Source organism: Antechinus flavipes, chromosome 2 (assembly GCF_016432865.1).
Source record: "Antechinus flavipes isolate AdamAnt ecotype Samford, QLD, Australia chromosome 2, AdamAnt_v2, whole genome shotgun sequence".
Taxonomy (NCBI): Eukaryota; Metazoa; Chordata; class Mammalia; order Dasyuromorphia; family Dasyuridae; genus Antechinus; species Antechinus flavipes.
In genome coordinates this window covers 332,546,518-332,573,532 of record NC_067399.1, presented here as the reverse complement: position 1 = coordinate 332,573,532, position 27,015 = coordinate 332,546,518, and the positions used below count along the sequence as shown (strand labels likewise).

General features: G+C 32.6%; 1 protein-coding gene across 1 annotated transcript in view; it reads right to left on the bottom strand.

Annotated features, from left to right (window-relative positions):
- Positions 1–23,784: 23,784 nt before the first annotated feature.
- The window catches only part of SYT16 (synaptotagmin 16), a 209,373-nt gene continuing 206,142 nt past the window's right edge, over positions 23,785–27,015 (bottom strand). The window contains exon 8 of the mRNA XM_051977788.1: positions 23,785–26,147. Coding sequence (XP_051833748.1) covers positions 25,834–26,147 — 314 coding nt within the window. The 3' untranslated portion in view covers positions 23,785–25,833. The remainder of the gene's footprint in view (positions 26,148–27,015) is intronic.

Below are 27,015 nucleotides of genomic sequence, written 5' to 3'. Positions count from 1 at the left end.
CTTCAATCCAAGCCCACTAATGTTCCACTCCAGATCTGTTTACTTATTTCCACTGTGCTTCTTCAATGTTTGTGCCATAATTTAAAAAGTTTCTTTCATTTTATCCTCTTTCTCACTTCTTCTATCTCTCTAGCTCTCTCTTGATGACACTCCTCCTCTCATAACAATTTCCAATACTGGTTATGCTTTCAATCAACCATGACTCCAAGCTCTAGCATGTGTAGCAGCCTTAATAAGCTACTATCTCAGCAGACAGGGTAGTTAGTTAAGGTGATGTTTACTCCAAGCATCTGAAAACTTTCCCCAATGAAATGGGTGGATGAGAACTATTTATTCCAAAGGTCATGAAGGCATCAGGTACTGTGAAATACTTAGAGCTTTGTCCGATCATCCACTGGACATCACCAGTTATCTTGACCTTTATCCTACCACTAGACATCACTGACTCTGAAAGAGCAAGTGAGTCTGAAAACTTTGTATAATTCTACCTTACTTAAATCCAGTACACAAGTCAAGATATCACCTCTATGATATCATTAGTATTTTCAAAAATGAAGGACAAATAACAACAATACTTTCTTTTTTAATGTTCAAAAGATATGAAAAGTTTTCATTTTTTAATTTAAATATTATTTTATTTTTCCAATTAAAGATAATTTTAAACACTCATTTTTATAAGATTTTGAGTTTGTTTTTTCTTCCTTTCTCCATTAACTCTCTTTTCCCCAAGAGAGTACACAATTTGATATATTATATATGTATAATCATTTTAAGCATATTTCCATATTAGTCATGAACAATACTTTCATATCTCATTGACTCTTCTATTGTGAGTATCCCCCATTACTGTCCTGCACTTTCTTCTCTTTTCCCTATAAATTATCTCACCTGTGATCTCCATGGCCATAGGTTCCATTGTGATTCTGTGGATATGATTATCAGATCTAGATTTTTAACTTTAGTCTTTCTTCTGAACTAGTCCAACATGACCAACTACTTTTTCCTCCTTGAATTGGTTCTTTCTATCTCACCCAGGCTCACTCAGGAGCCAGGAGTGATCAAAATGTAAACTTTAACCTCTCCAACTTTCCAACAAATTGGGTCATCCCTCTTTACTTAGTTTGGTGGCACTCCACCATCCAAGAACTCATCATATTGTTATAGGACTCAATGCATATAACTGATTGACTTTAGTCGTATTGTAATTCAGATCTTCCAAATTCAAATGATCCACCAGCCTTAACTTTCCCCAGCAACAGGGAACATAGGCAGGTAATACCATGCTTAGCACCAATAGCCTTTTAAACATCTGAAACATCTAACTAGATATAGACATTTCCAATTTATTATGTTCAAAAAATTAAGTATTTTCTCCCTAAATCCTTCTTTCTTCCAGATTTGCATTACTTTTGAGTGTACTACCATCTTCCTAGTTACCTAAGCTGGCAACTAGAGTGTTTTTCTCAACTCTTTCCTCTCATGTATCTTGCCAAATCTTGCCATTTGTACTGCAACAACATGTGTGTGTGTCTCTCTCTCTCTATTCAGAGTTTCCACTCTTACATAGGCCCTCATCACATTTTGTCTAGACTATTGCAATTGTGTTCCACTTTGGTCTCCTTGCCACAGGTCTCTCCCTACTCCAATGCTTCCTTCATTCAACTGTCAAAATGATTTTCCTAAAGTTCTAGTCTGACCATGTCACCCTGTGCTCCCTACAAACTATAAAATTTTCTTCTTGGAATTTAATATTCTTTATAAACTATTTCCTTTCTATGTTTCCAAACTTTTCACCCTTTTCTGCCATTTCCAAAATCTACCATCCAGCTACAGTGGCTTGTTTGTTGTTCCTCACATTCAATATGCTATATTATGTGCTGGCTTTCTTCAATGCCAAAATATTCTCCCTCTTCCCTTCTTAATTTCTGTATTTCCTGAATTTCTTCAAGTTTTATTGAAAATCTAATTTGAAGGATTACTTTGTGCTCCCTTAGAGCATTCTCTGAGATTCTTATTAACATGTTGCTTTTTTTTCACTAGAATGTGATGTATTTGAGTTTTTGGTTATCATTGTATTCTTATGGTTTAGCACATAGTAAGCATACTAATTGCTTAATAAATGATTTTTAATTGATTGATTGACAAAGTTATGAACACTTTGTATTTTCCAGGATTAGAGTATGGCACCTTCACACTTCCTGGAAGGTAGGTTTCAGTGGGGACCTGCCCTAAGATTAATTGGTTATGATAAAAACTGTTTTGAAAGAAACTCTCCTTTTTTCTGTGAAAGGGAACCTATAGAGAACCTTTCATACCCTTTCTCCTTTTGCCTTTAAGTGAAGTAAAACTAAGAGCAGAATAATAAATTATGTGTTGATAGGCTGAAGATTTGCCTCAGAAGCCATTAATGCCTGCCTTAAAGTCCATGGGAATCAAATACTATCAGATACAAATTAGTGCTGGGAGAGGGGGATTACAAACATTTAATAAATGTCTATTGGTTTAGATTGTTGCTCAGGAAACTTTGCTCCTCTGCTTAGAATGCCACATCCTTAAACACTTGAAGTTGGAGTAGCTACTTGAAGTATCCTCTACAAAGGAATTCTCAATGATCTTTCAAAAGACAGAAGTTCAGATATACCTATCATTCAGATGATGAACATACATGAACATTTTGTACACTTATGTTTCACTATAACTGTTTTCCAATGAAGGGTGTAGATCCTCTTGATTCTGCATCATTTCTTGATGCTATCACCTCTTAAACTAAAAAACTCTTGTATGCCAGGCACCCTGCTAAGTGCTGTGATACAATTAATAAAAAGAAAGACAGTTTCTGGCCTAAAGATTATAATCTGAAGGAAAGGCAACACATAAAAGGAGGCAAGAAAGATAACTTCACACATGTGAATTAATGGGGATTGGGAGTGATAATAAGGGAGGGAATTCAAAGTTTTAAAAACAAATGTAAAAATTTTATTTTAAATGTAACTGGGGGAAAGTTAAAATATTCTAAAAAGAGACAAGAATATATTTAATCTACATTGGATTCTTTTCTGTCTAGGCAAGGGAGAAGGGATGGAGAAAAATTTGGAACAGAGATTTTGCAAAGTTGAGTGTTGAGAACTAAATTTGCATGTATTTTGAAAATAAAAAGCTCTTATTAAAATATTTAAAGAAGGCAAGAAAGGAGGTGGAGGAAAGAAAAATGGTTCCAAGGGGTATTCCTAATAGGGGTAATTTTTCCACAGAGGCAGGATAGTAGATATAAAATAGAGCAAGCTGAGTCCAGTTTCTGCCCTCTATAAAGAAAGGGATTCAGAAACATGACGGTACTCTACCCTCTAGTCTTTTAAGAGACTTTTCTTTTCAGAAAGGAGAGGAGGCTGAAAAAGCTGCATGGTGTTGAGTTTAAAAGTGATGACCTTGGGGCATCTAGGTGGCACAGCAGATAGAACATTATCCTTGGAGTCAGAATAAATGAGTTCAAATCAGACCTTTGATACTTGATACCTACTAACTTTATGACCCTTAGGAAATAGCTTGACTCTGATTACCTTTCAAAAAAAAAAAAAAGTACCTAGAGAAAAAAGCCTAGAATGAATACCTTGAAAGCTTTGAATGCATGAAGAATACTGAGAATAAGAAAAAGCTTGGAAGAAATAAGTTTATTTCAAGGGGATATTTTGTTCAGTGGAATTATAACCAGGAAGGGCAGCAAATGCAAAGTAAAGATGCAATATAACTTTTATGTAGAAAAAAAGATCATTCATATGATTCCTAGTGCTATGAAGAGTAGTAAAGAGAGACCACAGTCATAATATGAAGGAGTAAAGAACATAGACTTTGAGGTCTGATATTTTATTGTTCTTCTGTGATTTTAATCATGTCCTGCAGCCAATTTGGGATTATTTAAGTAACAATTTCAAATACATTTCCCTTCTAAGATTTAGGTTCAGAGGTTCAAACAGGCAGTGGTGTTCTATAACACTGCCCAGTGCAGCAGAATCAGATTGAAATATTGGGAAATATTTAACAAAATAAATAAAATACACTAAAACATTATATTACTTTTTAAAATTCTCAATATGCAACCCCCAGGGAACTAGATAGATAGATAGATAGATAGATAGATAGATAGATAGAGATTAGTAATCCTCTTTATCAGTCTGACAGCTAGGAGCTTAACTTCTAGTTAGCATTATCATTGTGGAGAATTTTAGGAGTCTGCAGAAAAAGGATATTCCCCTCAAAAGGGAGATAATTGTATTGGTTGTTTATAGACTATTTGATCTATTTGCATTTCTTTTTCTTTTTGTGTGTGTGTGTACTATCCTGTACCTAATAGATGTATTTGCTCCCTTGAATGCTTGAATGAGATGTGGAGATACTTTGACTCACATCTGTGGAAACATAGATCAGTCCTATTCAGATATTTTCTCAGACATTTGGAGAGGGGGGATAGTGAGCAAGAGATATGATATTATGAGGTGACTAATCTTAAGACTCTGCCTGGCTTATATAATCTTTGGAGATTAAAACTTGCAATACATTCATAAAGATAAGGGAGGTCTATACACATGCATACACACAGAGAGACACATAGGTGCATATGTGTATATGTTGATGTATGTTTATATGCATATAAATGTATGCACATGTGTATATGCATACAAATATAACAAAAAGCTAATTTACAAAATATTTATCAGACCTCTATATTTTTCCTTATTTGTTAGTACTGTGCTAAACATAGTGAATAATAATAGTAGCTATAATTTATCTTGTACTTTAAGATTTACAAAGTTTTTTACTTTGCAAATGAGATAAAATATTATCTCATTTGATCCTTACAACTCTGGAAAGCAATGCTATTATTATTTCCATGTTACGGGAGAGAAAACAGAGGCAGACAGATCAAATGACAATTCTAGGATTATACATCTAATAAATGTCAGAGGCTGAATTTGAATTCAAATCTTTACAACTCTTAAATCCAGCATTCTATCCACTGCAGCACTTAGTGGCTTACAGAATCAAAGTGCTTGAAGAATAAATGGGATGAGTTATACTTCTTAGACTAGAACATAAAAGCTTATTATCAGATTTTATAATGATATCTCTTAAATGATCATTTAAGGTTACTCTTTTCTGAAAATGTTTGTCAATTCCTCAATATGATTAATTGTTTGGTTTTTTAATATTTTATAGTAAGGGATTAGGACAAATCTTTCACTAAACTTTTTCTGATTTTTAAAAGAATAAATATTAAAATGCCATTAAACCCAAATTAGGATCCATCTAAATTTTAATCTTGCTACAAACAAATTTTAGTACTCCCAGACTTAATGCTAATCCCATCTGCTGCCCCATATCTGTTTATTAAACAGAATGAGGTGATTTTTATTACAAAAGAATGAAAAAGAAATAACATTGAAATTCACGAATACTCCCACACTTCATCCCAAGCCTCTAATTTGAACCACTTCTCCAGATCTCACTGGAAGAACCCCAGGGAAGCTTTAGTGAAACTGGGAAATTTAAAGGAATTCTAATGTGATTTTTATGACATTAATAAATGTCTGCTTAAGAATGTTAGGAAGATAAAAGAGAAAAGGACCTATTTGTACAAAAATATTTAAAGCAGCTCTCTTTGGGGTGGCTAAGAATTATATATCAAAGAGATGCCCATTAATTAGGGAATGCCTAAACAAACTGTGGCATATCATTGTAATGGAATATTAATGTATTATAAGAAATGACAAGCAGCATGATTTCAGAAAAACTTGGAAGGACTTATGTAAACTGATGCATAATAAAGTGAACAGAACCAGGACAACGTTGTACTCTATAATAGAAATATTGTTCAATGAAGAATTATGAATGACTTAACTATTTTCAGCAATAAAAAAATCCAAGATGATCCCAAAGGAATCATGAAAAAGTATATTATCGTCCTCCAGAAAAAGAATTGATATTGTCTGAATACAGACTGAAACATGCTATTTTTAACTCTTTCTTTTCTTCTGTTTATTCAAGTCTTCTTATACAAAATGACTAATACAGAAATGCTTTACATAATTACACATGTAAATTCTATATCTGTTTACCTTCTCAGGGAGGAAGAAAGGGAAGGACAGCTAAATTGTAATTCAGAACTTTAAATTAAAATGTTTTTTAAACTTTTTAAAAAAATGTTAAAATGAAAAGTAGCTTTTTTTAAACTACAAAATCTATCAGGAACCAGAGGAATAGTATAGCGTTTCTCAGTTTATTTTAATTTCTAAGGCTATGGTTAAGAATAATATAATTGCAGTCACTAAGTGCCAGAAATGTCCAACCCTCTGCTAAACTGCATACTTAGATCAAATTTTAAGAGGGATCCACAAAAGATGTCCTCTATAGCCCTAATATCCTGAAAAACTCTTCCTTGTGCAGAATTCCCATATTGGCACAAATTATAAGTATTCTCTTTCCAAATGTATGTCTGCCATCACTGATGTTATGTACCAATTATATGTGTAAATACTCCAATCTGAGGAGATTATGGGCTCAAAATAGATACAAATGTATCTATTCTAATCTATTATACATGTATCATATATACCATGATATATATTAATATAGCATGATACAGGAAGACCTGAGTTAAAAACTTACCCTCTGAGACTTACTGTCTCCTTGGGAAAATATTTTAATTTCATTGTTTTCCAAGAAATTATCCTGAGTCTTTTACTAGTTGAAATCTTCATTGCTGAGGGTAGTTCCTGACTGATATGTTGCTGAAAAAAATCATAGATCCTTCACTTACACATTTTTGTTGTCATTTTGTCCAGTCATTTGGAACTATAAGCTATAGACAATTTTTGCAAGCTGTTTTGCCATAATAATGCTCAACCTATATGAAAAATGGTATATATGATTTTTTCTCTTCTTCCAAAAGTGATTTTTGTCGTCTAGCTTTTTTAAAAATAAAGTTATGTAAGCATGGAGAAAAATTATCATATTTTCTTGCAACATCCTATAGAAATAAGCTTAAAGCAAATGTTCCAAAAAGAAGAAAAGGAACAACTCAAACTGTCAAATATTATGGACTTTTCTCTATTCTCATCTTGTTTTTTGACCTCTTTGCATCATTTGACACTGTTACCCTCTACTATAAGTTTCCATGACACTTATCTCTCTTCATTTTTCACTTGTCTATGTCTTCTCCATTTTCTTTGCTAGATCATCATTCATATTCCACCCTTAATTTTGAGTGTATCCTCAGAACTCTGTTCTTATCTCTTCTCCACTCTCTTGTTTGGTGAATTCATTAGCTTTCACAAGTTCAATTATCATCTCTGTGAAGATAATATCCACATCTATATCTGCTGATCTGGCCTGTCCCCAGTGTGCCAGTTCTGTTGAACTACTTCCTAAACATTATAAACTGGACCTTCTAGATATCTCAAACTCAACATATCCATAATTGAATTAAATCTCTTTTTTCCCAGACCTATTCATCTTCTTAAGTGTTTAGTATGCACTATCTTATGTCATCCTCACATAAATAGCCAGGCAAATAATACAACACAAGTATTATTATTTTACATATGAGGCAACTGAGGTACAGAATCATTGGTATTTGCCTTAGATGGTTAGTAAGTAACCAATACAGTACTTCCAACTTAAAGTCCAGGAATTTTCCACTATAGAAATCTGCCTCTAAATCAAGAAAAGATCCTATGATCTACCTTTAACAACTTTACTCTCTTTCTCTACTCTTCCTTAACTCCACAATTGCTATTTCTATCTGCCCAAGAGTATACGTAAACAAGTATGTGTGTAAAATAAAAGCAAATAGATGTGACAGAGGACTTAATTGGTTTTTCCAAAATAAAAAGTGATATGACATTTAGCCCTTAAACATTTAGAAACAAATTTTGGCTACTCATTCTCTGATTTTCAGATGCAACTGAGGCTGCTGGATGAATGACTTCCAAAAAAGAAAGGTACTATATAAATTTTTAAAATGCAGAACTCTCACCAGCTCAAGAATCTTCCTTTTCTCCAACATTTTCAGTTAGGTAGGTTTTTAAGTGATCATTTGTATACCATACAAAAATAAATACCACCTCTTCAAACTGATTCTCATGTTAAACATAATGAACTACACATGGTATTCATACACAGATACTTTGTGTCTTTGCTTGTACCTACAGTTGGCATATTTTAAACTTGAGGTTTTTTGTCAGTTCTAAAATAAGCAAAAATTCAAAATTCAAGCCCATAAAATTTCATGTTGATGCAGTAAAAATGAATCTTTTTAACATTAAAAAAGTTAAAAACAGATTTTCACACATATACATATAAGCCATCTGCTTCCCTTTATTGATAAAACCAGAAGCCACCGTTTTAGAAAATATAAATGTTTTTTAGTTTGGAATTATCATAGTCTGGGTGCAGTAGATATTGGTACAAGCTAGGCTAGATGTTTGTTCTAAGGTAACTCCATATGTTTATGTTTTTAATAAAGTACAATCAGAATTTTTATGTCCAGACAGCTTAGTTACTATAGATTTGGGGGATCTGCTCTGGTGGATTTTCTGACATTGCTACTTAATTTATAATTTATTTCAAAAAAATTACTCTTTTCCCAAAAGAAAAAAAAATCTTACTCCTCTCAACACCAAGTAAGCTAATATGGTGATGCCTGCTTGTAATTACTGCTACTTGGAGAAGTTGGGGCTGGTGAATTGCATGACTTCAATAGCCCTAAGATTCAATAGGATGGATAGGTAAGCCTAGTTCCATTTACCCAGGTTAAAAGTAAAGCATGTCAAAGTCTCCATGCAAATTAGTAGGAATATTGTGTTCATGAGTAAACCCTACATAAGATAGGGACATCCATTCTCAAAAAAATAAATAATAACTATAATTCTTCTGGTCATAAAACTTACTCTTAATTACAGAAACCCAATTTTATTCCTATGAACTCCATGTTACATCTATCAGATTGACCAATATGACAGAAAAGGAAAAATATAAATGTTGGAGATGACGTGGGGAAATTGATACACCAATGCATTATTGGAACTATATGGAATATAGCAACTCTCTTTGTGGTAGCAAAGAACTGGAAAATGACTGGATGTCTACCAATTTGGGAATGGCTTAAAAATTGTGGTATATGAATGTAATGGAATATTATTGTTCTATAAGAAATAATCAGCGGATAGAAAGACTTACATGAACTTATGCTGATTGAAATGAGCAGAATATTACACACATTAACAGCAACACTGTAATGATCAATTTTGATAGACTTAGCTCTTCTCAGCAATACTACCCACATTCAGAGAAAGAAGTATGGAATCTGAATATAGGCTGAAGCATACTATTTTCACTTGTTTTTGTTTTTGTTTTCTCTCTTGTGATTTTTCCCTTTTGTTCTGATTCTTCTTTTACAACATGACTAATGTGGAAATATATTTAATATGATTGTACATGTATCAAATTTCTTGTCATCTTAAGGAGGGATGGAGAAAAATAGTAATAAAAATCTCAAAAAATTAAATGTTAAATACTATCTTTAGAATGTGATTGGAATAAATAAAATGCTATAAAGTTAGGGGGGAAGATAATTTTGTTATCTTGAACATTACAAAGATTAAAATGAATTTTTGGTCATATTTGCTTGAATTAAAAACACATATACTCAGCTTTTCCCTATATAAACCCTTGGTGCCAAAACTATCTAATAAATCAGAACTGTGTTATTTCATTAATTTTGACTATATGATCCAAAGGTCCTTTACAGTTCTATCCTTCTTGGTTACACTCAATTTTTCCAGCACAATTTGCTTAGTAATGGCAATAGACATATTCATGCTTCTTAAGTAACTATCGCTCTCTCAATGATTTTTTTACTACAGAAAATATATGTATATTGCAATGTAGTTCTCTAGATTTTTATGAAATACACACACACACACACACACACACACATACATCTTTGGGGGATGATGGATTTACTACTAATTCTGAGCAGGAAAGCAAGTGGCAGTATTTTATGGCTACATCTTGTTCTCCTACTAATGAAAGTGTCATGAGCCTGCAGGGAGGAAGAAACAGTTATTGTCATACCCACATACACACACACACACACACACACACACACACACACACATACACACACAAAACCAAGTTGAGATTTTTGATCAACTGGTTAGTCTAAATAAAAGGAAAATAACAGCTTTAAATCCAATGACTCACTTTTTATGCAGATCATGAATCTTTCTAAAAGTGATGCCTGTCAAAATACTAAACATCATTTCCAAGCAAGATGGAACAGATTAGCCTACACAAATAATAAGCTAAATACTGTACTATAATAGAGGGGAGAGGAAGCAAGTTTATAAAGTCAATACATTTCTAGCATCCAGATGTAAATGAAGAGGACATAATGTGCCAGAAACATTATGTTCATCCAATACAGAGTTTAATAAAGACAACTAAAAATAACTATGTATGTTCAAAATGAATGAATCATTAGAATTTGCATTTCAAAAAAATCTAATGCCCTAGGGACATAATAAAAATTTAAAGTATAAAATATATTTAACAAAATATTCTAAAAGTCTGAAAAGCAACCTAGCATAGAAGGTTGTCCTTGAAATTAGGAAAAACAAGGTTTATGGTCTGCCTTTGATACTAATTAGCTGTGTGACTGTGAGTAAGCCACTTGACCTTTGTCAATGGCCCAGAAAATCCTTCAAAAACATAATTTATAGACTAGCTTATGTGCTACATAAGAAAAGGACATGGAGGAGTTAATGCTAAAGAAGCCTTAATTCCTTTTCTTCCCCAAAATGTAAAATTCACTTTAAAAAGGCAGACTGAAGCATATGTTTCAAAACATAAATGAATGATTCCAATAGACTTATGATGGGAAGTGCCATCTGCATTCAGAGACAGACCTATGGAGACTGAATGTGGATCAAAACATAGTATTTTCATCTTTTTTGTTGTTTGTTTGCTTATGATTTTTTTTCCTTTTTTGTGTTTTTCCCCTCTTTGATCTAATTTTTCTTATTCAGCATGACAAATATGGAAATATTTCGAAGAATTATATATGTTTAATCTATATTGCTTGCTGTCTTGGAGAGGGAGTAGAGGGAGAGAAAGGGAAAACATTTGCAACACAAGGTTTTGCAAAAGTGAATGTTGAAAACTATTTTTGCATGTATTTGGAAAAATAAAATACTATTAAAAAACATAAATGCCTTAATAGAAACAATTGTATTCCAGATGCTATTCACCAATAACAAAAAATTTTTGAAGGAACCCTCTTTATCTTGAATATCTGAATATAATAAACATAAACATTACTATAAGACCTGAATGTGCTTGATTATCACCTTTGCACATTAAGACCTTAACCAGAAGATAATGAAGGGAAATTAGAAAGAGCAAAATAATACCAAAACTACTAAGGAAGATGGAGTTACCTATTGCCTCTAAAAATAAATCTGTTTTTTTTTTCTTTTGGTTATTTCCAAATACTGAATTTAAACTTTCCTTGTGCAAAAAGAGTTAGAAAATTATATTAGACAAAGCTCTGAGGTGAAAACTGAAAACTCTCTTTGCATGTGTTTGAAAAAATAAAAAGTTACCAAGAATGAAAAAAAAATAGAATTAAATACCTGAAGTCAAAAAAGAAAGAAAGAAAGAAAGAAAGAAAGAAAGAAAGAAAGAAAGAAAGAAAGAAAGAAAGAAAGAAAGAAAGAAAGAAAGAAAGAAAGAAAGAAAGAAAGAAAGAAGAAAGAAAGAAAGAAAGAAAGAAAGAAAGAAAGAAAGAAAAGAAAGAAAGAAAGAAAAGAAAACTATTCCAGGATGTTCAAGAAAGTAATACTTCCTTAATAAACTCTGTAATGCACCAGAACTGTGGAGAAATGTACTTGAAACAGGGATTCTTACAACAAGGTGTTAACTCAGTGGAATTGATAAGACAATGGTTATCTAGTTTAGCATGTGAATTCTCTAGTTCAGTATGATTGATTTAATCTAACAACAAATAATGTTTCCCTAGTGATATAATGATTGGTTTATACTCAGTATACTGTAATGATGTAATTGTAATAGAGTATATAAACTGAGGACAAAGTCAGCCACAGACATTCCATCTTTGATCAGCCTCTTGGCGGTTCTCTTGCTTCCTGCATTTTAGGAGAGATTCAGACTGGGAGACTAAAGGAGACAATTAAGACTTTGGACTTTATTCCTGACTATTCTTGTGAGTATGTGGTGATTATTCTGCTGAAATGAAGGCTCTTTGGAAAGATCTCCAGAAAGTTAACCAGAACATTACAAAACCCAGTGAATACAAAGCCTGGGGAAGAATTAATTTATGACTTAGGCCATTTGCCAGTGTATTCACAGAGGTTTCAATTAAACAATGGCATTAAATATTATTACGTTTACCTTATAATTTCTATACCTGTAATGTCAGGATTTTAAGAGGTCTGATTGTACCCTTGAGTCAGAGACATTGACCGTAATTTATCAATGTGATTGAGAAATTAGTATTGCTCACTGTTAATATCTCTATGTAGAATCACAAAATCATGTATTTAAGGCTGACAAAAAAACATAGAAGCCATCAAGTTTAACCACTTCACTTTTCAAATGGAGAAACTGAGGCACAGGAAAGTTCATTGATTTATTTAACTTCACACAGCTAAGGAGGTATCTGAGAAAGCATTTGAATACACATCTACTTTAGGGCTCTATCCATTAAGCCAAGGAGAAAGCTAATAAGCCTGACTCTATCAACAGTCAGTTGTGTATGTACATAACAAGCAGGTGTGTGTGTGTGTGTGTGTGTGTGTGTGTGTGTGTGTGTGTGTATGCATAGAGCCATAGATTTAAAGCTAGAAGGTACTTTGGAGTCCATATACTCTAATGCTATAAAAGAGCCTCTACTTGGTCAAATTTATACAGGTAATAATTAGCAAAAGTGGGATTTAAATCCAGATCCTCGTGTCTCCAAATCCAGTGTTCTTCCCATTGAATCATCTTTACATTTAGTACAGTGGTAAAGCAAAGCATCTCCATATATATCATCTCATTTCATTCTTATAAGTAAGTTAAGTAGCATTTCACTGAGACAGTTAGGTATACTGTTAGGTATAGTGTTAATAATAGCACTGGTTCTGGAGGCAAGAAGACATGAATTCAAATTAGTCTCTCTGCTCCTTACCAGCTACGAAGATTCTGGACAAATCATTTAATCTCTATCAATCTAAGTTTCCTCTGTATAAAATGAGGATCTCTGCAAGATGTTGTGAGAATAAAATGAGATAAAACTTATAAAGTATTTTGAAAATGTTAAAATACTATAGAATGCTAAATAACAGATAGGGAGAAAATGAGTAGAAAAGTTCTATGATTTCTCCTCATTTCAGAACTAGTCAGTAGTTGTACCAGAACTGCAGAATATTATCTCTTAATTTCTAACCAAATTCTCTTGTAGCATGATGTAATGCATTTCCGAGAGCAACATCAGGCTTCATGAATGCCTGCAGCTGGCAACCAAAGGATGGTCTTTTACATACAAACAGGGTAGAGATGCCTTGTGGATAATATGATGGTCTTATCAAATAATCCTCTATAAACACAAAAGAATAACCATTACTAGCATCTCCTTCTGATACAAAAGAATAAATATTTATTAAAATAGAATTGAATATATATGTTGGGCTCTCCAATGTGGATAATGAAACAAATTGAAAAATCACTGCTTAACTTTTAAATTAATTATAATAAAATAAAATTTCTGATATATTGAAATGCTACCAATTTTGATTATTTTCACATAATTCTAAAATATTTATTTATTTTTATTTGTTTTTAAATTATTATTTTTTCATTAACGTATTCAGAGAAGCTATAAGATTTATGTAGTTTAATTTGTATAATATAAATAATAATTATATTAAGGAGTTATAAAACTTTGAAGGAGTTGCTAAATACAACCACATAAGATAGTAGAAGAAAGTAGTGTCATCCGGAATTATTATTAAAAGAACCAACACTTTTTTTTTTCAGTGCATATGTAAACTATCACTCTATATAGAAAATCAAGAAATTTAGGAGTCAGATCTACAATAGCCACAGATTTCTGCTCTTTCCAAATGGAGAAAAATTCTAAAAAAGAGTAACATAGTCTCAACATTGTACACAAAATGTATTATAAAAAGATAACAATAATCTCCATAAGATACTAGAAACTGCCAGGATGATTTATTTTAGAATTATTAATTACATATATATATATATATATATATGTGTGTGTGTGTGTGTGTGTGTGTGTGTGTATGTATATATGTATATATACATATATATTTAACTCTAATTCAATGCTGGGAAGTAGGCAAAATATTTTATTTCATTTGGGAATATATCTATATCATCAAAAATTATCATTATAGTTAAAATTTTAGAAAGAAACATTAATCAATCACAGATTTTCATGAAATCTTTTGGCAATTCAGGCCAAATCCTAATTTTTTACAAGCATTACAATGAAATACTTAAAGCCAGAGATTTCTGAGCTCTTCCTATGTATAGATAAATTCCAAATCCCTAACTTTAGGGAAACAACAAAATTCCAAGACAACAAGAATCCGGACTTTAAAATTCGTTATAATGGGGTCCAACCTGTAATTACATTCTTGCAGTGGCATAGAGAAAGTATGCCATGTTACTTGTCCAGGTTTTTAAAATCTTAAATCCTTTTGACATATCTTTCAAGGGACAAAGGTTTAAATGTAATGAGGTAATGAGGGAACCCACAATCAATTTTGTGAGTCTTCAAATAAATTCAATTATGTTACTGGTCATGAACCATTGTCTAAATGGCATATCCCACAGAAATAGACATGTACCTTTATTCCTTGCTAAAACTAAGGGTACTTCTTTGATTAGTCATCACCAGTGACTCAGGCATCCTCCAATAAGTAAGGATTGTTAGAAGCAGACTTTTTTTGGAAGAACCAACCTGCCCTCTTCTCTCAGAGCAAATTCTGAGATACTTTACCTCTGTTTTTCTTTTCTTTTCCCTTACTTTATCTTCCTTGGGCAATGGAAAAGAGAGGAAGGGATTTCTCCTCACCCTTCCCCAAAACCAAGGAAGTAGGGTGCTGAGAAATGGTGACCTATGGAGAAACACTTCAAACATGACCAATGCTTGCCCAGATGGCAGTTCCTGGACTTCCAGTTCCTAGATGCTTTCTTCTGCCTTTTTATTTCCACTTATGAGCATAGTCAGAAACTATCATTCATGCAAATGAATATTTCTAGCAGTGGAAAGTATTTCATGGGTTCCTCTTAAATTCAAAAATTCTGGAGTTTGGATTGAGTTTTCAGAAGGAAATGTTTTCCTCTTTAAAGGAGTAGATTTAGAGCCAAGGCCATATGCCATGAAAAGACCAGGAGGAAATAGTGAAGTTCCTACCTTTGCATGAAATTGTTATGAATTTCCCAAATAGTGTAGATCTGAGGTAAAAGGTGAATATTTTTTTCAACAGTTCCAAAAACTGCCTTTCCTTTCCATGTAGAGTGTAATGAGCCTTTGAGTATTTTATTGTAGAATGTATGCTGCACAGGAAAGTTAAATATGTTCACATAAATTGTCCATATTTAATTCATGAGGAAAGCATTGATAAATATCTCTAAAATCTTGCCCAATATATTCTACAAAATTCCTCCCTGAGGGGAGCAGACATTAAGGTATCCACTCATCTGAGAAAAGAGATTATCAAACTACAATTCTATCTCTCGGTTGTAAGTAGTATGAGGGCATGGTTTTTTTAAGATACAAAAGTTACAAAGCTGCTAGCCTCCCTGGTTGATAACCCTTAGGGAGAAAACCATAACCCCAAATTTAGACCATCACAATTAGTAAAACTTACTATCCAAGCAAATGACAAAAAGAAGTTGTATAGAGTTCTACAGATTAGAGTATACCAGAGAATACACTCCCTCTGAGAGTGAGATAACTCAGGACATCCTAGAGAGAGGGAAAGAGAGAGAGAGAGGTCTGAATCTCACCAAAAGGGAAATTTGCCAAAGTCTCTAGGGAGGCAAGGTGGAAATAGGGACATGTTGCAGAGTTGGCATTTTCCTATATCTACTTTCCAAAGTCTATTTGCTTGTTTCTGCTTCTCTGTCTCTGATGCTCTGTCTCTGATGCTATGTCTCTCTCTCTCTCTCTCTCTCTCTCTCTCTCTCTCTCTCTCTCTCTCTCTCTCTCTCCTCTCTCTCTCTCTCTCTCTCTCTCTCTCTTTCTCTCTCTCATTCTCCCTCTCATTTTCTACCTCTCTCCTTCATCTTTCTCCCTCTCTTCTCTTCTCTTCTCTTCTCTTTTCTTTACTTCTCCTTCCTTTCTTCCTCTCCATTACTCTCTCCCTTATGTATATCTCCCAGAATAGAGTCTGTAATCAAATGAAGCTCTCTTCAAAAAAGAGAGAGAAATGTATTTCCTCTCCAAAGTTTCCTTAGCAAATCTACTTCTCACTCTGTTGTCATCATTTTCTCCACCAACCAATTCAGTATTATGTCTAAGCCTAATCAGCATCTCCCAAACAATTTGGGCTTGCAATCCAGATTATATTATCATTCTGTATTTGTCCTATGATATCTTTATATTTTATTCAAGGCCCATATAATAAAAATAGTCCTAAATGTTATACCTATTTCATATTGCACATTGTCTGGGAAATAGGGGTAATAAATGGGGATAATGGTATACATTTTTTAGAAATTTGGAAATGAGCCCAAAATTTAAATTTTATTCAGACTTCACCAGAGTTTGATTTTGGATAGGGAGAAAAATAGAAACTGCTTCCTTTGGGGCCAGCACCCAGCTACAAGTCTCTTTCTCTTCTCTTCTCTTCTCTTCTCTTCTCTTCTCTTCTTCTCTTCTCTTCTCTTCTCTATTCTTCTCTCTCTCTCTCTCTCTCTCTTTCTTTCTCTCTCTCTCTCTCTCTCTCTCTCTCTCTCTCTCTCTCTCTCTCTCTTTTTCTCTCTCTCTCTCATACACACACACACATACACACACACACATACACACATCACAATCTATTTTTAAGAGTAAAAATGGAAAATTGAAGCTCTAAGTGAGATGTAATTTTTTTTAAAATACATATAGGAAAGATACTTGGAATCATCATATTCTTCTATGTGCTCTTTTCTTGATCAAGAGGATCACTTGTGGGATTCTGGTATTTTTTTCACAAACACTAAAACTTCCCCAAAAGCACATTTATAGCTAGAGACAAAAAGTATCTATCAAATTTTTCCTAAATTATTCTATTCAGAAAGGATGTTGTGACCTTTATAAACTCTTAGATTTACTCTACATAATATTAAGAGGATCTTTTAAAAATATGCTCCATAAATTCTTGGTGCTTTGGATTGTTTGTTCGTTTGTTTTTTGAAAATTATTGGCAATAAAACCATTTTATACATTCCAGTCAAGCAAAATATATGTTTGGCACAAAATAGAAAACATATAAATGTTACAGGGTCACTGGAATAATTTCTCTCCATCAAGAATCTTTTTTTTCTTATATTCTTATCCATTCTATGTAAATGTCTCACATTGTAATAAGAAGGATGGAAATAAAATAGACTTCTAGTTAGTTGTTTTGACTTCTTCTAGATATTGCTGGCATTGATTGACTCTTTCAATAAAAATGGAACAACTTTAATACCCTTTACCATCAATACAGCAAGCACATAACTTGAAGCACTTATCATAATAAAGATTACATTGCAGCACCTTGCAAAGGACATTGGGATATCCAATTATGAAAGCCAAAGTCAGTAAATTTTGTGGATGTTTCACAACATCACTTGGAATATCATTGAAATAAAACTCAACATTTCTGATATATATATATATATATATAGAGAGAGAGAGAGAGAGAGAAATAAAACTCAACATTTCTGATATATATATATATATATAGAAATAAAACTCAACATTTCTGCATATATATATGTATATATATATATGCAGAGGAACAGCCATATGGAAAACTGGATAGAGAACTAACCCTGAAGTCAGGAAGACCTGAGTTCAAATATGGCCTCAGATACTTATTACTTAGTTGTGTGATCCTGGGCAAGTCAATTAACCCTGAATCTCTTACTATATACCACATACACACACTAAAATGACCCCAAATATAAAGCAGATATACATATATAGGCTAATAAATCTATGTGTATTTATGCATAATACATTTCTTAAAGCCATACCTTTCCATTGTACTGAAATTCCCCCTCATTTGTATTTTTAAAAAGCTAAAGTGGGCTTAAATGTTACAAATTAGTAACCATAATTTTAATGGGATATTGGAGACCAGATTTATTGTTTCATGAATACAACTGGAAGTTCTTCAACAATTTATAATCTTAGAAAGTTGTGTAGAGTAGTAGGCTTCAAACTCAAATAGAAATAAGATTTTTGCTGACTGCATATTGACTTAGAAAAATGACTAATTACATATTTATTTATTTTATTAGAAATTTCTCAATTACATTTGAATCTGATTGGAGCTGCTTTTATGGCCTACTGGCAGTATGTTGATGCCTCAAGTATCAGGCTCAGGTCCACATAGTAACCCTTGAATCTAAATCTTTCTGACTTCAAGAGGGGTTAGGCTGTATCATGTTACATTTCAATCTGAATATTTTTCTGAAAAGCTAGTGAAAGTATCTTATTACAAGGGTGATCCAATGTGTATAATCTGGATTCAGTAAGGATTACTGGACTTGGTAGAAATTATGTTGAGGGTAGAGAACGGTGAGTATTAAACGCAGGAAAAGTTACAATTTTTAAATCAGCAATGTAGTGAAGGTGACAATTTTAAAGGAAAACTTGCATCACATTATCATCAAGAGAGAAGTGATGATTTTGTGCCAAAAAAAAAAAAATTTGATGAAAATCCATAGAAACACCTGAACCCATTTGAAAGAGGCAATTGATAGCAGCTGAACAGTAGTAAAGGTGTTTAGGAAGATTCAAAAACAACTTAATTTTAGTCAGGCTGCTTTCCAGTGTTTTTCCAGCAGATTTTATCAAAGAGAAGGTCTTTTTAAAGAAATTTATGTTTTCTAGTTTATCAATCACTAGTCTGGACTCAATGAGTTCCAGTATTAGGCTTGGGCCAACACCTTATACCAAATTCTATTTTTAAAAAATCTAAATTAAACATGGCTTGGGTATTAAAGACTATACCATAAAAATTAGAAAAGAAGCAGATAATATACTTTTCATAGCATTTTTAACCAAACAAAAGATACAGACAATTACAAAAGATCAAATAACTTTGATCATATGAAACTGAAAAGCTTCTGCATAAACAAAATATACCTAGAATAAGAATAAAAGCCGTAAAATGGGAGGGGGAGGATTTTACATCTAATTTTTTACATAAGAGTTTGGTATCCATGACATATACATTTAATATATATATATATACACGCATATATATGCATATATATTCATTTATATGTGCATATAAATGGCTTTCAATTATAACAGATAAATGGTCAAAGAATATGATCAAACTTATCAAAAAATTATATCCTATTAACTATCATATAGCATGATACTTCAAATCAGTAATAATAAGAGAAATAAAAATCAAAAACCCTGAAATATCAATTCACATATTGCAAATTGGAACAATTACAAATGATGGAAATTGTCAATATTAGAAGTATTGTGAGAAGTTAAGCACTCCAGTATATTCTTGACAGAGCTATGCATCTATCCAAACATTTTAGAAAGCAATTTGGAATTACACAAAACAAGTAATTAAAATGTCTATATCTTTTCGCCAGATATTTTACTAGTAGGCCTATACCCCTAAGGAATTCATTGATAAGAAGAAAGTCTTTATATGTGCTTAATATTTATAATCCATTTCTCTATATGTGATGGTCAAGAATTGGAAATCAAGTAGAAGCCCATTAACTGGAGAATGCTCAAACAAATTATGGTATATGAGTTTAGTGAAATATTCATAAGATATAATAAATATAATGAATACAAAGAAGAATGGAATAATACACACAACCTGATGCAGAGTGAAGTAAAGAGTCAATAAAAGTGACAGCAACAACATAAATGGAAAGAAAAATCACACAACAGTCAAAGGTGAAGGTTGCAAAATTTCAAAGAACAATCATAGCTCCAAAGAAGAGATAAAAGAACATATACACAAAAAAACCAACAACAATAACAACAAAAGAACATAAATACATACACACACTTACACACCCTTTGAAGAGGTGGGAAATTTACAGATGTGGAAAGTTGCACATATTTTTAGGCTTTTTCTATTTATTAGTCAGTTTTTCTTATTTTTCTCTTTTTTTCCAAAAAAATATTCATGGGTAGTAAGGGATGGCTCTCTAGGAGGTAAAAAGTGATACTGGGGAAAATTATGATGATGTAAAAAAAAGACAAATAATATTTTATTTTAGAAAATAATGCTCAAAGACATGTGTGATTGAGAATTACTTTCATATATCAGGAATAATGCTGCTACATAAGATCTTTAGCAGCTATAAATATGTAGGAGGATTATCTGTGTACCCATGATACCGCAAACCTTAAGACAGAATAATGTGACTCCAGGGAAACAGGAACATTCAAAGCACAATTGGGATTAACCCAGATCCCTGAAGAATACCAGAAGTAAGTTAAACAAAGCCAGAACAATATGCCCTCTGGGGAAGTATTTTAGGGCACTGAGGGAAAGAAGGATGAGAAAATATCCAAAAGGGTCAAAGGTAAAACTAAGTTAAAAAAAAAAAAGTATAGATAGAAAGAACTTTGGGAATGTATCTAATGTCTTGAAACTAAATTTAATTTTTAAAAAGGATGCCCCATTAGATCCTTGTCAAACCCTTTGGCAAATCTAACCAAATTCTATCACTCCTTTAAGGCCCATTTCAAGATTTTTTCCATGAAGCCTTTTTTGCTCTCTTCCCTGCCTATATCTGAGCAATATATTTAGGAACTTTATAAGTTTTATTTTATTTCAATGCTTTCTGTTTTTCTTTTTCAAACTGTTTAACATTGTATTATATGTTCTATCTCTCCAAATGAGAACTTCTGTAGGTAAGGGATTTTTTTTTAATTCTATAAATCTACCTACAACAATGCTAGTCATATTCAGATTCATCAAATATAGTTTGAATGAAATATTAAACAAATTTCACTAAATTGATCATATATAATTAAAATCTCTCATGAAAAACTTTAGGGTCTGCCATTAGAATAATTGGCTACCATCTTCTCTATGAACTATATGACATCTTGAAAACTTTCTAAATCTAGGAAAGTCTTATTTACCTTAGTGTTCTCATTTTTAAAAGAGAAATAATTATAGCATCTTCCACCTAGAGTTATTGTGAGGGACAAATGAAATATTTGTAAAGTGAATAGCAAAGTATATGGTCCATAGTAGGCATTTCATAAATACTTATTCCCTTTCCCTATGACACACAGCTTCTCAGTGTTTCCTTCCAGGTTCAATTTTTCTAATCTTTAACTGTCTTAGTGTCCTTTCTCTTAATTGTTTATACATTCTTCATATTCCTCCTAAACTATGATCCTGAGAACTGGACACAACTATCTAGTAGTTACTGCAAATATCTTGAAAAAGAGATTCTCTATACTATGTGCAGCTGGCTTCTGAAGAGTGTATACTATCACTAAATTATCATATATCACTAAATTCAAGCTAAACTTAATTCTATTTACTTCTGAGCATATCTCCAAGATTATGAATTTGATCAGAGGAGCTTTCATGCCCCCCAATTTTTTTTTACTTTTTATTTAATAATTACTTTATATTGACACTTGTTTCTGTTCCGATTTTTTTTCCCTCCCTCCCTCCACCCCCTCCCCTAAATGGCAAGCAGTCCTTTATATGTTGGATATGTTGCAGTATATCCTAGATACAATATATGTTTGCAGAACCGAACAGTTCTCTTGTTGCATAGGGAGAATTGGATTCAGAAGGTATAAATAACCCGGGAAGAAAAACAAAAATGCAGATAGTTCACATTCGTTTCCCAGTGTTCTTTCTTTGGGTGTAGGTGCTTTTGTCTGTCATTTATCAATTGAAACTCAGGTCTCTTTGTCAAAGAAATCCACTTCCATCAAAATATGTCCTCATACAATATCGTTGTCGAAGTGTATAATGATCTCCTGGTTCTGCTCATTTCACTTAGCATCAGTTCATGTAAGTCTCGCCAGTCCTCTCTGTATTCATCCTGCTGGTCATTTCTTACAGAACAATAATATTCCATAACATTCATATACCACAATTTACCCAGCCATTCTCCAATTGATGGGCATCCATTCATTTTCCAGTTTCTAGCAACTACAAATAGGGCTGCTACAAGCATTTTTTCTAAATTTGTCTTTCAACTCCTCAGAGTACTAAAATTTTTCTCTCCAAGGTCTTTTCACTGCCAAATTCTGAAGTTTTTCTTTATTTCTCATTCTTTTTAAACTCCCCTCAATGTTTGCTATATAAACCATTCAATCCTAGTGGATACTCTCACCTCTCTAAGTTTTTGTGCAGCTATTCTCTCCTGAATCACCTCCTATCTCTCTTACCACTCCTTCTCATTCCCCAATGCAGTAAATATACATCTTATTTTCCATGTCTGACTTGTTCACAGCACAGAGCATAAAAAGGTCTGTCTATGGAAGAAGAGAGTTTTTCTTAAACCTAGCAGAATGCAAAGTTTCAATGCTCCAAAGTAGTCTTATCCAGGTCAAAGTCTGATTCTTCCTTTCCTATTTTGAGTTCTGCAAGGTTCTGAACTACAAGTTGGCCACATTTCATGTTAAAAGAGGTGAAACTTCCTCAGTTTGTTTAATTCTGCAGTAATTGATAACAGGGTCTAAGATAGCTATGTATCATGCAATAAAAGACAGAATGAGTGAAAGCAGATACTTAGAAGAATAATTCATTTGACTTTATCAAAAATCAGTAGGGAGGTAGAAGGAATTCTCAAATTAACAGTATAGCATTAGAAAAAAAAAATGAACACTAGTAGTAAGGAAAGAACTTTTCAACCCAGAATAATTTCTATTCTATATTGAGACATGCTAATTTTTAAATAAAAACAAAAACCTTCAGTTACCCTTCATTATAAAATGAGGCTTTAAAGACATGATCGTTATAAGAATTACATTAAATAACCAAAAATTGTGCTTCTTAAATTGCAAGTATTCGAGTAAAATATCAACAATAAGCTAGGTGAACTAAGCTAAAGTAGTCTTCCTACCATTTGAAATGCACTCCATCTTTCATTCTCCCAAGAGCCAATTTATATACAAAAGCATTAATCCAAAAGTCTTAAAAATGCAATCAAGTCTAAGCTTTGCCAGGAAAAAAACTGAGTAAATACAAAGATAATATCTAAAATTCCAAATCAACAAAAACAATAATTCTTCCTAATTTTAGTCTGCATTATAATTCATATTTTCATATTTATGTCAGTTTCATGTTGAGTGTTGTTAACTATATAGACATCTAAATACTAAATTTTTGCTAATTTCTGTTTTTTACAGTGTATTCCTGGAAATTATGGCAAAAGAGAAACAATTAAAAGGTTGGCTAATCATACATAAATGAACTTTTGTGTTCATCTGCCTAAATATGTGCAGTGCATTCCCAGAAGTTATTAAATAAGCAAATAGCAGAGGAAGAGGTATTTATTAAACAGCATTGAATAATTTAGTGATGAAATACAAAATAGCCAAAAGCTAGGATTATATATCTAATAAAGGCAGCTATTTTTACAGATATAAATTTTAAAGTGAATGCCACAGTTTTGTAAAGATATTAAGAGAAGCATAGCATCACTGCTTTTTTCCCTTCAAAGAGCATGACATGAAGACTGAAGAATTATTAAAAATGAGATAAAGTCTTTGTGTTACCACTTAACCAATTGCTTTCTACTTTCAGTACTTATTTGACTTTCACTTCTCAATTCCACTTTCAGTCAGTTATCAAATCCTAATACCACAAACAAAATAATTAGGGCACTCAACACTTAATGGATATAATATTGGCAAAGCCACTTTGAAGTCTTCCAAGGAAAGCTAATATAAAAACACAGAGCAGCCTTATTGCTTTACATGCTTTCAATAAGTGGGCAACAATATAAGTCAAATAGAATGAAAACTGGAGATCAAATAAAATGACCAGAGAAAATGGATATTTTTTGTCCTTTTTGCTTTCATTCAAAAACAAGTTCAGTAATTTTTAATCATATTTGACCCCTCATGAGCCCATTTTGGGTTTTCTTAGTAGAGTTACTAGAGTGGCTTGCCATTTCTTTCTCCAGTTCATTTTTCAGGTAAGGAAACTGAGCCAAGTAGGATTAAGGGACTTGCCCATATTCACCAGCTAATGAGTATCTGAGGCCACATTTGAACTCACGAAGAAGAGATTTCCTAACTCCAGGCCCAAAATTATATTCACCATGCCACCTGACTGCCCAGTGCCTAAAAAAGCAAACTAATTTTCAAATTTTTTAACAGCTATACAGTGTTCTATATGGCAGATATTAACAGTGTGAATTCACAGTAGAGTTGCCTGGTACCTGACCTGGGCCTTATCAGGAGAGCCATGACATTTAATGTTCTCTTCTTTCTTTCATTTCAGTTTCAGGGATGACATGTCATGCAAAAGAATGAATGGTATGAAGTCAATAAGCCTGGGTCCTTCCTTCAGCTCTGTTATTTACTATCTGTGTGACCTTGAATACCTCTTGTCTTAGTTTCACATCAATGGTCGATAAAATACCTGGATCACATGTTTTCAAAAGTATTTCTTTTAATCTATAATTCTATGTGAAGTTATAAAGGGTTTTCTTTTCATTTTTAATATCTCAAGAGTTCACTAGGTATCACCCTGGAGACAGGAAAAAGTCAACAATGAAATATAAACTCAAATGAAAAGCTGGAATAATTACAATTTAGGTACATACAACCTCTTTTTTTTTCATTTTGTCAATTTAAAATCATAGGAATCAAACCTTTTGATACTAAAGGAACATAAATATGCACAAACAAAATATTTAAAATAGCCTTTAACCAACATTTATGCTAATAACCTGATGAAACAGTCTACAACCCATGACGCATGCCTATCACAAAATGTAAGTATTTATGATCAGTAAAGATTCCTTAATGCAAAGCAGTTGAATAATGATAATCATTGACACTTTGAATGTTTGAAGAAATATTTCAGAAACTGCGCATGCTACCTGAAAATATAACTCATTCAAATATTGGCAAATACACATTTTCACAAAGCAATTAAATCAAAAGAATAAGTATTTGTTAAGCTCCTACTATGTGTAAACTGCTTTAGGGCTGGAAATAATATCATAAAAGAGAGCTTAGGCAAAATCAGCATAGACAAAGTGTACAGAATAATATGCAGTTGGTTCAGATTTAATCTTGAAGTACATCAGATCAAGATAATACAGAACAGCAGTGATACTATTATTGTTTAAACAGGTTTTTCCATCTTCTTGATTTTCTCACTTCTATTAATTAATTGGTCTAGTAAGAAACTCAACATAAAAACCTTGAAAGGTAAAAATTCAATGCCTCCATTTATAAATCCAAAGGGGGACAAGTTGTCTTAGAAAAGTCTGATAAATTCTGTGTCAACTAGAGATCTACCAACAAGCAGTGATCTGGAAGATTAGACAGATGACCTTGGGTTCAAGTGATCAAGATTCTAGTAAGGTATGCCACCTGCAGACCTGCTGTCCCTTGGCTTCCTTCATTTCTTGCCAATGGTCTTGTTCTTCCTCCCCACTGCTGTTCTGACCCAGTGAAATCCATCCAATCATTTCTTTGCGCTTCATAGTACGTCTATTATAAATTGAGATCATCAATATGACATCAGAAAGCTGAAAGAGGGCTACCTGGAAAACAAAGGTTTCCTTGTAAATGGGATTTGGCTGCCCTCTTCTAATGGATGTCTTACAACGAGACATCTCTTGGCCCACAGAGTTGAGAAGGAAGAGTTTCCCATAAGTATCTGTGAAAGAAAAAGAATAGGAGGGATAAAGAAAAGAAAAAAAATATTAATACCTGTTGCTCATTTGTTGTCTCACTACCTAGCTATCAGGTCATTCAAATTTCCAGTAGGTCCCTCCCTCCTTTCTATGCACTGAGAAATAGCTTCATATCTCATAGATACAAATGAATTCTCAAGTTAAATGAATGGATTATTAGAGAAAATTTTCTTGCTCTTGATGAGTATTCTGTACAGAGACATATAGCTTCTTGAAGAATACTTGAAGGGAAAGTATAGAAAAGGATTTATATAGTCTTAAAACTACTGTACACATTGACACCAGGGTCAATATTTATGTACATTTTACTTCGCAGGCATTTTTCTTTTTTATATCTAAAATAGATAGCTAGGTTTCATCATAATGGAGTGCTGGATCTGAAGTCAAGCAGACTTGAAATTCAAATACACACTCATATATTTATTAGCTGTGTTACTCAGGAAAAAATATCAATGAAACTTTGCCTCCATTTCCTTAGCTGTAAAATGGACATAATAATAGCATCTGCCTCACAATACTATTTTGATGATCAAATGAGAAAATACTTGAAAAGTACTTAGCACAGCATTTGGCACATAATAGGTAAGCATTTAGTAAATGTTTGCTTGCTTGTTTGCTTGTTTCCTTTCTGAAATATAAATATAGAAAAATAAAAATAAAAAAGTTTTTAATTACTAATGATAATGACCTAATGTAGACATATTCAATATTACAAATGCTTAACATGGAGTTGTCTCCCTATGATCAAAACATAATATATGTAGCCATGTCTTACTTAAGAACCTGAAGAGGTGTAACAATTATGATAATTCTTTATCTCTATACATTTGT